Raw genomic sequence first — 12074 nt, forward strand, 5'->3', positions numbered from 1 at the left:
ATTACCTAACATAATACACAAAGGCAGGAAGTGGGGAGGAGAGGAGAACTTCAGGCATGTAGAATAATATTAGATGTTTGACAGGAGAAGAGAATCTATGCACGAATGCAGGCTCACAATGAAGAGAAATATTGTGGGACAGAAAACATTTGAGGAAATACTAGCTGAAGTATTTTCTAAAATTAGTAAAGTCACTAGCCCACAGACCTAAGAAGCACAGAAAACCTACAGTAGGTTAAATACAAAGAAAATCACCTGTAGGCACATCAGAATCAAGGTGCTAAAGGGAAAGATTTCAAAAATCTTAAAAGCTGATTTGTGCTTTTAAAAAGACATATTTAAGAGACCGATGTGATAGAGTAATGTCTGACTTATCAGGAGCAAGGCATTGGCATCTTTCATAGCTGAAAGGAAAAAAACCCTTTGTCAAAATTTTATGTCTAAAATTTTATGTCTAGCAAAATGTCCTTCAAAACTGAAAATGAAAATAGGACTTTTTAGACAAAGATTTCAAGAATTTACCTCCCAGGGGCTGGGGATTTAGCTCAGCGGCATAAGCGCCTGCCTTGCAAGCAGGCAGTTGTGAGTTCGATCCCTGGTACCAATAAAAAGGAAAAAGACAAAAAAAAAAACAAATTTTACCTCCAGCAGATCTCCACTACAGGATCTACTAAAAGAAGCTCATTTTACAAAAGAAGTACTAAACTTTATTTGAAAATCGCAAAAAATGACTGGTTTAGACATTTTATAGTAAACTTATTAAATTGTCTCTGTAAAAAGAAAAAAATTAAGGCCCCAGATTTGAAAGATGGCCCTAATGTTCCAATTAGCCTGTTCATTTGTTCTTTCCAAACTAAAGTCTTAAATCAGTGACTAACATTTTCTTCCTACTGTATCCTTTCACAACACTGTGAGAACAGCAGAGGAACACAGACCACATCTACCAAGAAAAGTATATACAAGGAAAAGAAAAACTTGTATGAATATCTTAGTATTAAATTTATTGAGAAATCAAGATTATACCAGTTACCTTTGGCCTCTACAATTATAGGAGGTGCTCAAAGCGGTGGTCATTAACCTCCAGACATTTATTAGTATGACGAACTGCTGAGATGTGTTCATGTTTCAGGGGATTCTATATTTAAGAGCTTTGCTATCAGTATAACCCTTCCTAGTTGAGTGCTGGCCTCTCTTGTTCCATTAAGTTAAATACAAATCAGCATTGGTATTTAATTTTTAGTATTTAATGATGCAGTATTGCTTATGAAAAGTATTTTTCAGAACTGGGAAGGCAGTTTAGAGGTAAAACACTTGCCTAGCACATGTGAGACCCCAAATTTGATCCCAGCACTGGAAAAAAAAGGTACTTTTTTCATATAATTGTGCATGAATTGTCTATGCTCCTCGAAGTCGATTTTTAAAATTATTTTTTGTTTCTGGGAACTGAACTCAGGACCTTGTGTTCACCAGGCAGGCATTTCTCAAAGTCAATTTAGAGACTGAAGAATTTTCTAAAGAAAAGCAAGAGAGACAAAAACTAATAACATCTTCAGTTATGACCATATTGAGATAAGCACTGTCATTGCCAGGAAGTGGCATTTTGTACTTTCCCCCTAATGCTCTCTATATTAGATACTAACCAAGCCTTGATATTGTTGAGCTGCTCTTATTAAAAAGAAAAAAAATAATATCCTGCCATTCTGTACATTTTTGTTGTTAATCAAATCACACAGCAATATGCACTATAACTCAGTGGAACTTACATTACATTTTTTATTTAATATCATCAATAGGCAGAAATGCACAATTAACAAGTATCATAATATTTCTTTCTTTTATGGATCACGGATTGAACCCAAGGAGTGCTGAACTATATCCTTAGCCCTTTCTATTTTTAAATTTCATGATAGCATCTTGCTGAATTATCCAAGCAGAACCTGAATGTGTGATCATCCTGTCTTAGCCTCCCAGGGTAGCTGGGATTACAGGTGTGAACAGCTGTGTCTGGCATATTATTACTTTTATCAGGCCTCTTTCTATCAAATGACTGAACAAGTTGTTAATTTATTTTAAAAGTTTATTAGACTGAAGTGACAGAAAGCTGGCTTTTCAGGCAGAAAGAGTAAAAGTCTTATAAAATATAAAGATGGGGTATATTAGACAAACAAATTAAGTACTATGAAATAGTGGACTTAAGACATTTGTTATAGCCAAAAACAGACTCGATACAAAGAAACAGAGCATAAACATCCGAACTGTGACACAGTCAGACAACTGAATCCTATGGATGGAACAGCATGGCTGAACTTCAAACACATCCGGGGAAAGAAAGCTAGACACGAAGCAATGCATACTGTATTACTTCATTTAAATAAATTCAGGGCTGGAGAGGTAGCTTTGTGGTAGAGCATGTGCCTAGTGTGTGTGTGAGGCCCTCGGTTCCATCCCTGGAACTGCAAAAACGAACAAATAAGCAAATAAATAATCAAACAAATTAATTCAAGAACAAACAAAGCTAGTTTATGATGGTAGAACTGGAAATGAAGGTTATACTGGGGAGGGGTCTTGGCTAGAAAAAGCACCAAAGCACACTCAGTGGTGATGTTGCGGGGGGGGGGGGTTGGCAAATCATTTCCTTAAGGAACCAAAGAGTAAATAGTTTAGGCTTTGAGGGCCATACACTCCCTGTTGCACCCATGCGTCTTTGCCATGGTAGTGTGAAATCAACCACAGGTGAAACATAAATGAATGTTTGTATTCTAATAAAATTTTATTTACAGACACTGAAGTTTGAATTTAATTAATCTTCACGGGTTACCAAAAAATTGGCCTCTGGCTTTAAAAAACATTTAGAAATGTAAAACTATTGTTCACGGGTTGTAGCAATTTAAACAGTGGGCCAAATTTGACTTTGGCTTTAGTTTGCTGATCCCTGTTCTATATTTTGATAAGTGTGGAAGTTATTTGACTTATGCTTTTGTAAAACTAATAAAACTAGTCACTTAAAATCTGTGCATATCTCTGGATATAAATTATTTCTCAACAGAAAAAAAATAGGCTTCTGGCATAGGGCGTGGTGGTGCATGCCTATAATCCTAGAATTTGGGAGACTGAGGCAGGAGGATCATTGTGAGTTCAAGAGCAGCGTGGGATACAAAGTGAGCTCAAGGCCAGCCTGAACTACACTGAGACCTTGTCTCAAAAAAAAGACAAAAAAAATCTAAACAGAGGTAAGGAGCTTAGTCTCTGTGCTGGCTTCATGTACACAGGTGCAGCACATTAACAAAAATAGCAAAACACATTCACATGCCCACACAAAGCATCATTTATTCTTGCACTATTCAAGGGAGGCATATTCAGGCCAAAAAAATTGTACTCTTATTATTTTGTAATTGAATCAAACTAGAGGTCAAAGTATATTTGCTGGTAATGTCACTCAGGGGTGTTCCATGTTAAAATTTTTTCTGGCTTTATTTCCAGAATGTCTCTCTCCTAGTTCTCTTCCTGCTTTTTAAAAAAATTTAAATAAAATAAAACCAAACAAAACAAAACAGAGTAAAGCCAATCAAAACAAACCAGTGTAAGTAATACAGACTTCAAAACAATAGGACTTCAACAGTGGGTACCAATAATATCTCTTGTTGTCTTTAAAATAGCTGCCCATACCTTCAGACATAGTAAAAATCCAACAAAACAGAACAGGATAGAACCAGTAAGTACAAAACAATGAATGCAATAAAGGACTTCAAAATAAGATAATAGTAAATCCAAAATAGCCTCCATAATATATCTTGTTATCTTTGAAATAGCTGCCCATGCCATCAGATATAATAACATCAGGACTGGGGATTAGCTCAGTGGCTCAAGTGCTTGCCTGGTAAGTGCGAGATCATGAATATGATTCCTGGTACCATATCTATCTATCTATCTATCTATCTATCTATCTATCTATCTATCAAAAAAAAAAACAAGACAGAATAAAACCCAACCCAACAAAACAATGAAAATGATAATGATCTGGGACTTCAAAACAAGATGATAGGGAAATAACAATGGCTACCACCTTTAGAAGGAGATCCTCAATAGATGCTACATTGCGAATGGTTATCCTCTGAATAGATGATCAAACTGCCAGCTTTCAACCTGCAAAGTCAGTGAAACATTAAACACAATAAGCTTTAATTTGTATCTTACCTCAATAGCTATCATCACAGCCTGTGTTTCTCTGGATCAGCAGTTTGCTTACAGGGTGGGGGGAGTGGCTGGCTCTTCTTGTTTCCCAGCTAGTGTGCCAGAAGAGGCTGGCATCTGGCTCTCCCTTCAGGGCCTCTGCATGGTGCTGATTTGCAGGGAGGGCTTGCTTCTTGGTGACTTCTTGTTCTCTTCCCCACAGTCCACAACTGGTGTCTGGCTCTCCCTCCAGCGGCCCATGCCTCTCCTCCTGCTTTTAAGATATTGATCTTTTCATTGCCCAGTGCTGGTCCCTGCATGAATGCCCTCCTCACTTTCTTTAGGTTCTGACATTCCACCCCAGACCACATGGTTTTCTCCTTCTTTTCATGGCACACTTTTCCCCAAAGTCAAGTCTCTGGTCCTAATTAGGCCCTCACGGACTACACTATGCTGACCTCATTCATGGATGCCACTCTCATCTCACTGGAGCTCTGGATCTCCCATGCCGGGTTCACCACCCGCGCATCCACCCTTCTCCTCCCATTTGGGTGCCAGGCTTATTCCTTACCCTTCTGAGTTCCAACATTCCATGCCAACAGCCTCTCCTTATGAAAACTTACCACGTTCTGTCCCCTAAATAGCTTTGGACTCAAACCTTCAGGAAGAGGAAGGGAAAGAGAAGTATATAAGTGTTGCACTATATTTTTACAATATTAGTTCTTGAGTCACATGAAATAATTTACACTGTTTTGTAAATAATGATATAGGAACCTGACTTTATTTTTAATGGATAACCAACAAGCCCCAAAGCATGCATTGAATAATTTATGTATGTTCGATAAAAATATTATGCTAGTCATAAACTAACTTGTACTATGTATGTTTGCTTTTGCAGTCTCTTAACTATATATTTCAGTATTGAGCTTTTTCATTTAATGGGGATAAATGACATCTTAGTCAAGTTTATAAGATGAAAATTTTCAAACCTTTGATACCTATTGGTAAGGTCTTATAGTATCCTTCACATAGGCTTTGTTCATTACTTATTGTTTTTTCAGATATTTTACAGTTTTTCTTATTACTAATGATTTCTTTTTTCTACCATGTTTCAAATGATGCTTAAGAAATAAAAATTCTTTTGATATTTTTGTTGATATTTCAGTGTACTATCTTCTGAACCTTGTATTAATTCCAATAATCTGTCATTAATACACTTGAGTTATGTATAAATTGTGTAGGTTTTTTCCATTCCAATGTTTATACTGTATTATTTGTTTCTCTTACTACATTAGCCATTAAACCTGTATAGACTGAATGCTAATACTAGTAGTATCATTCTTCATCTTTATCTTTTGACTTTATTAGTGTGAATTCTTCTAAAACTTTATAATTAAGTATGCTGTTCAAGTGTATTTCAGTAGATTTAAGTAGATATTCTTCCTTTTCTTCCTTCCTCCTTTCCTCCTTTCCTCCCTCCTTCCTTTCTTCCTTCCTTCCTTCCTTTCTTCCTTCCTTCCTTCCTTCCTTCCTTCCTTTCATTTTCTTGAGACAGGGTTTTGCTATGCAGTTCCAGTTGGCTTTGGACTCACAGCAATCCTCTTGCCTCAGCCTCCCAGGTGCATGAATAGCAGGTGTGTCCATCATGTCTGGTTCTGGTAGATACTCTCTATCAAGTTAAGAAAGTTCTGGGTATTTATAGTTTGTGAAGAATTTTTATGACTGGAATTAAAGTTTTAGCAAAAAAAACTTTGTACATCTATTGAGATAAATATATGTATTTTCTCCTTAATGTAGTAGATTCCATTAATAGAATCAATATTAATTTTAAGTTACAAAAGTAGCATATGAACACAGTCATCTTATAAAAATGAAAGAATTAGAGAGATGGGGAGATTGGAGAGCTCAAAGGATACAAAAATTCAATTAGGAAGAAAGTTTAAATATCTATGACTATCGTCATGACTAAAGATAACAAAATATTGTATATTTGAAAACTAAGTATATTTTAAGTAGTTCAATCACAAAAAATATGAAGTAATGTATATGTTAGACTTTTATTTATTTATTCATATACCAAAACATAAACCAAACATGTTGCATACTGAAAATGTGAAAGAAAAACTTGTTGCAAACCAGTTATGTTAAAAATCTATACACATCAAAACATGTTGCACACCATAAATGTCAAAATTTTAAATACAAAACCCAGAGATTTTCAAAGCACATTAACTATTTTTAACAACTACCTCTACTTCTAGTATTCAACCCATAGTGCGTCATGATTATTATATTTTAGTGTATCTATTTAAACGACTATATATAGTATGTATATGTGCATGTTATTAAATAATATCGAATGTAACTTTTTTGTTCAAAATGTATTTGTAATCTTTTTTTCTTTTTTGTACTGGGACTCAAACTAATGACCTCACACTTGCAAGGCAGGCACTGTGCCACTGAGCTATATCCCTGGCTCTGGTAATCTATCTTTATGAGTACATCAAGATGTCTTTCATTCCTTTTCAAATGCTCCTATATAGCTATCATATTTCATTTATTCATTTCCCAATAGAAGTACATTTAGATTATTTCTATTTTTCACATTCTCAAACAACACTGAGATGAGTTACCCCATAGATCTCTTCTACAAGTGTTACTGTACTTTAGGATGACATCTTGTATTCTTAAGACTCTAAGAAGTTTTAAGTTTTTCTGAAGATCATAAATGGGTATTGAATGTGTATTGTTTAATATTTCTGGTTTTCTAGATAGTTTAGAAATATTTTTCAAGTCACAAATAAGTGTTCAGTTTGAGCACATGAACATAACTTTTCTTTTAGCATTTTTTTAGTATTTCTTTTAGTGGTAAATTATAATTGTTTCCTAGTCTCTCTCTCTCTCTCTCTCTCTCTCTCTCTCTCTCTCTCTCTGTCTCTCTCTCCACAGGGATCTGCTCTGTAGTCAAGGCTAGGCTTGAATTCACTATGTAGGCCAGGCTGGCCTTAAACTCAGGGCAATCATCCTGCCTTAGCCTTCCAAATACTGGTATTACAGGCATGTACCATCATGCCTAGCTAGTTTTCTGATATTGAAGTAACTTTGTACTAATCTGACAACCCTAATTAATCATATCAATAACACTGAATTCAATTTTGCCAACAAGTTAGGTAAAAAAATTTTTTATCTAGGTTCATAAATGTAATTGAGTGGTAGTTTTCCTTTTTTGTAATCTCCTAGCTCAGATTATAATAATAGAGCTTTATAAGTTTTACCAAACATATCAGATATCTTTCTATGTTTTCTAAGTACTGGAATAATGACTATAAAACAGGATATGCTCTTTGAAGTTTGGTGTTACTTGTCCCTTAGCAATTGTTTTTGTGTAATTTAAGTCCTCCACATCCTTTTTAAAAAAAAAAAATCTACCTGAGGTGCCTGTATCTGCAATGTATACATCTACTCTAACTACAAGTGGTTAAAATTTTCTCCTATAATTCTTTTGATAGTAGGTTAGGCTATATTTTTCAAGCCCTTAACAATTCAGTATATATTACATTTGTAGACTCAAACATTAATATAATTTCTCTTTTAATGCTTTCATCTTTAATTATAGTCACAAATCAAATAATGGTATTTTGCTCAGTGGTAGGCCATGTATATGACACTGGTCCCATAAGATTGTATCATTGTGTAAATACACTCTAAAATTTTAATAATCAAACAATAACCTAACAATGTATTTCTCAGAAGATAGCCCGATTGTTAAGCAACACATAACTATATATCAACACTGCCATGTTGCTTTTCTTTGATTACCTACAATCAAGATTTTTAGTACAAGCTTTCTACATCGTTTGAGTCTGCTTGTGGTAAATTTCCAATTGGATTTTGTTTTTAAAGCAAACTGTCTTAAAATTTATTAGTAAAATTAATCCATTTATATTTATTGTAAATAGTGATATTTGGACTTCTCTCATTTTATTGTATCATACTTGTAGTTTCTTTTGCTTTTCTTATTCCTTCTGGCAGTTGTCCCATTGGGTAGATTCTCTTTTTTTCCTCTCCCCCTTTTAGTGATTTGTAAATTAGAAACCAAATTTGATTCTTCAGTGTTACCATTACCGTTAAAAACTTAACATTGCAGTATTTGGAACGCATATTAACATGAAAACTCATAATTTATTTGTATTGTACAATCAACACATTTCTGAACTACTTCCGACTTTTCCCATTTTCATTCTTGTAAAATTGGGAGTATGAATTCCACATTCATCTTAAGGATTAAATAATTTTATGTCAACATCAGCTTTTATTTAAATAAATAACTTCAATCCCTTCATTTCATTTCTTCTTCATTCAACCAAGAAATTTTTGGTCCAGTGCACCCAATCAGCTTTTATCTTCTTTGTCCTTCAAAGTCACCTCTTTCATATCTTTTACATCATCATGGCCTTCATCTGTTCTTTCAATTTCTTTGTAACTTTCTGGTTATCTTTTCATTTCCCTTCTTTACATTAAAAAAAATTACATTCCACCTTGTTCTGAATGGCCTTTTTTGCTCCAGATTTGATGAACACCACTTTACTGTAACTCCATGCCTTTCTTCATTTATCCTTCAAAATGGCGGACTTCAGGCTTCACGATTAACACCACGTGCGCCTGCGCCTCCCGCGGCCATTTCACCCAGCAGCCCAAGCTCCTGCGTTTGCTCAGCGAAGCGCCTGCGCATGAGCCTCCAGAGCACAATTGCTCCTCCCTCTAGTTGAGTACGCCTGAAACCGCACGTCCTCTTTCCTTCCCTCCCCCGCTGACTCCGCACCGCCCTCACCCCTTTCCTGTGAGATTCTTCCGCCAAGTGGAAGGCTCATCTTTGGTCGACAGCCTACGCGCTTGAGGAGTAATCCAATAGGCACTTAAGGCCCTGGGTCTCCCCATTCAGTATTAGCTATGCGCCAGGGCAATTTCCCTCCGGGCTCCAAAGTTGATACCCGATTTTGTGGGACTTTTTTTGCATATAACAACAAACGGAAAGAATGGGACGGTGGCGGAAGGATTTCTCGCTTACGCTCTGTGTACTTTAACCTAATAGGGGTCGCCCGGGAGTCGGAAGGGGGAGGGGGAAAGGGAGGAGGTAGCCAAGGAATTGTTTTTTCTCTCGCCCCGCCCTTGCCATCCCGGCCAATAGTGATGAGGCATTTCTCTAAGAGCCTCGCCCAACTTCTGCGAGTCAGCCAATAAGCAGCGGAAGCGGCTCCGAGGGGGCGGGCCCGGGAGGCAGTGCGTGTCTTGTGAGAGCTCTTGAACCAAGTCAGAGCTAGAGTCGGCTGGGCGGCTGGGAACGGCGGCTGTCGCCGGTGACTCAGGGAGGCGGGAGGCGGGGTAAGAGCGCCGCGGCCTCGGCTGCGGGGAGAAGAGGAAGAAAGGTGAAGGCGCGGGTCCCGCCGCCCCCGCGCCTTGGCGTAGGCGGGGGTGAGGCCCCCCGGGGAGCGGGGTTCGTTTCAGTTCGGGGCGGGGCAAGTGCAGAATCGAGGGCTCGCCCACCTCAGCTCTGCCTCAGCCTCACCCACCCCGCGGGCTGCCTGGGGCGGGACCCGGCCGCCTGGGACCGGGCCTCGGCGTCGGGACGCCCATTCTTTTCCGGAGCGAGGGGCGAGCAGTTGAAAATCCACTTGAACCGTCCACTCCTGTGCGTTAGGCTGTGAGGTCCGGGGAAAGCGAAACTTGGTGGAGTGAGGGTCACGCGGCGCCCGGCCGTGCTGGGGGGAGCCGGAGGCTGGGCGGCGCGGGCTCGGGCTCGGGGTGCGGCGTCCGCGGGGCTCGCGTCCTGGGTGCGGGCTTGGGGCGCCGCCGCCGCTGCCGCCGGCTCCCACCAGCCGCCCCCAGCGCGTCTTGTTTTTGTGCTCCTTGCAGGGAGGAGCCCTTCCTGCCGGCGTGGAAACCATGGTGCTCACGCTCGGGGAAAGTTGGCCGGTTCTGGTGGGGAAGCGATTCCTTAGTCTGTCCGCGGCCGACGGCGGCGGCGACGACAGCTGGGACGTGGAGCGCGTCGCCGAGTGGCCCTGGGTGTCCGGGACCATCCGCGCCGTCTCGCACACCGACGTGACGAAGAAGGATCTGAAGGTAACCACCGGCTCCGAGCCGCGGCGGGGCCGGGACGGTGCGCAGTTACCTTGGTAACCGCGACCGTCGGCCCCCTTCCCTCCCTTTTTTGAAAAAGGGCGATCCCAAAGTTGGCATCTGATCTGAAGGTGCCGAAAACTAGACCTTGAAAGTCTTTGGAATGGTCGTGCAGAGCCGAGGTGGGTTTGGCCTGGAGTTCTTGGCTGCCCGTGTTGAATAATGGGCTCCGGGTTGTTGAGACACGCTTCATTAATGCCGGCGCTGTGCCCCGCAGGACTGTCTTGTTTATTTCCCCGAAGGGAGGAGGAGCATTGTTGTCGGTACTGGCATGGGCAAGTGGGTGACGTTTGGAGTCGTTAGGAATTGGAGGGTTGGGGCTTCGAAATGTGTTCAGATGGTTTTGGAGGCTTGTTCCTCATTTCTTCACCCAACTTTTTAAGAAAAAAACTTTAGAATTGTTAAAAATGAATGAGCGCAGAGGGAGGAGCTTAGCTCTGTTTGGGTCTACCGTGGGTCAGGGTAGGCAGGCGTGGGTTCCTAGTTGTCTACGAGGAGTGTAGGTGGGTGTGGAATGTGACCATATAAGGAGGGATGGGGTGGAGCCGCGCCATATATGGCGTGGCGGGGGACTGGCTTGGAAATGTTGCACTTGGGTGTTTGGGGGAGGGAGAGAAATGGGAACAAGTGCAGCCAGTGATTTTCAAAATCAGAATGACACTCGGAACCCTTTCCAGTTAGACCTTTTGACAAAGGGATGAATTCCAGTTATTGTCTCTAATAGAAACACGGGTGTGAAAGATTGTCTGGGAACAACCAGTGAGGAAGCCATTGTACCAACAAAGACTCCTTTGTGCAAAAATAACTGAAAAAAGATCCCTAACAAAGACTCCAAAGTGGTGATAACTTGAAGGAAGCTTGTCAGGACAGAAGCTGTTTCCCCCCTGAGTAATGCTTGTGTTCAGGATCTTACTAGGACACCATCTTTGCTTTTTCTTAAACTATGCTCACATAAAGGCTGCAAGTTTTAGTGTTGGCAGTGTAAGGTATGTTGCTGTTGGAAACACTGTTCAAACACTTGCAGGGTGACATTGGGGAAAGGGTCCGCTGAGCAGCTTTAAAGTTTCCACCTTGTGCTTTTGTCTTCATGCTGAGGAGGCATGAGCAACCATCTTCCAACTTCATGCCAGCTGCTTAACAGCCATGCTCTTAACTAATCCAGTGTTTTGGGATAGCTACTAATATTGGTTGTCTATCCTTTTTTTCTCTTTTTCTTTCTTGGTTTGTGAAAACAAATAACTACAGATTAGTTACTCTTGCCTGAGGCCACATATCCGGAAATTAGCATAGCTACAGTACATTGAGAGGTTTGGTTTATCTCTTCCAATCCATTCGTTCTTGTACCAAATCAGGTTTCCATGTGTCTAGACAGTGAGTTGTGCAGGGATGGCCAACTTCTTTGCTTCCTGCTAATAACTGTTCTATATAAGGTGAGCTTTGTGTATCAGATCATAGTTATAGTTTATTTCATATGTCAAGTAAAATTTTCTGTAGTACATTTGTGTAATCATATTTGAAAGGAAATGATACAGGCTTTGTAAACTTTAGTTTGTGAGCAGAGGCTGTTTCCTTCCTTTTCCATGATGGAATACTTGTTGGTTAGGTAGCTATTTAGGAGGTCTAAAACATGTATTCTTTTCTATCCATGTCCTCGCCTCCCCAAGCCTGAGAAGGAAGTGATACCCTCATTTTTCAGAATATGCAAGTAGTTTTAGGAGGACTTT

The 12074-nt window shown here is 39.9% G+C and overlaps 1 protein-coding gene across 4 annotated transcripts in view; it reads left to right on the forward strand.

The window, feature by feature from the left end:
* Positions 1-9427: 9427 nt before the first annotated feature.
* The window catches only part of Kdm3a (lysine demethylase 3A), a 45199-nt gene continuing 42552 nt past the window's right edge, over positions 9428-12074 (forward strand). Inside the window, exons 1-2 of one of the 4 annotated variants that reach the window (XM_063229688.1) lie at positions 9428-9552; positions 10084-10293. In XM_063229688.1, coding sequence (XP_063085758.1) covers positions 10114-10293 — 180 coding nt within the window. In that variant the 5' untranslated portion in view covers positions 9428-9552; positions 10084-10113. Of the gene's footprint in view, positions 9553-9579; positions 9877-10083; positions 10294-12074 lie in introns of those variants that run through there. The other 3 variants (XM_063229691.1, XM_063229690.1, XM_063229692.1) reach the window with 3 other exon arrangements.

The sequence above is a fragment of the Cavia porcellus genome, unplaced genomic scaffold, assembly GCF_034190915.1.
Source record: "Cavia porcellus strain 051 isolate PalLab524CR breed Dunkin Hartley unplaced genomic scaffold, mCavPor4.1 scaffold_18, whole genome shotgun sequence".
Taxonomy (NCBI): Eukaryota; Metazoa; Chordata; class Mammalia; order Rodentia; family Caviidae; genus Cavia; species Cavia porcellus.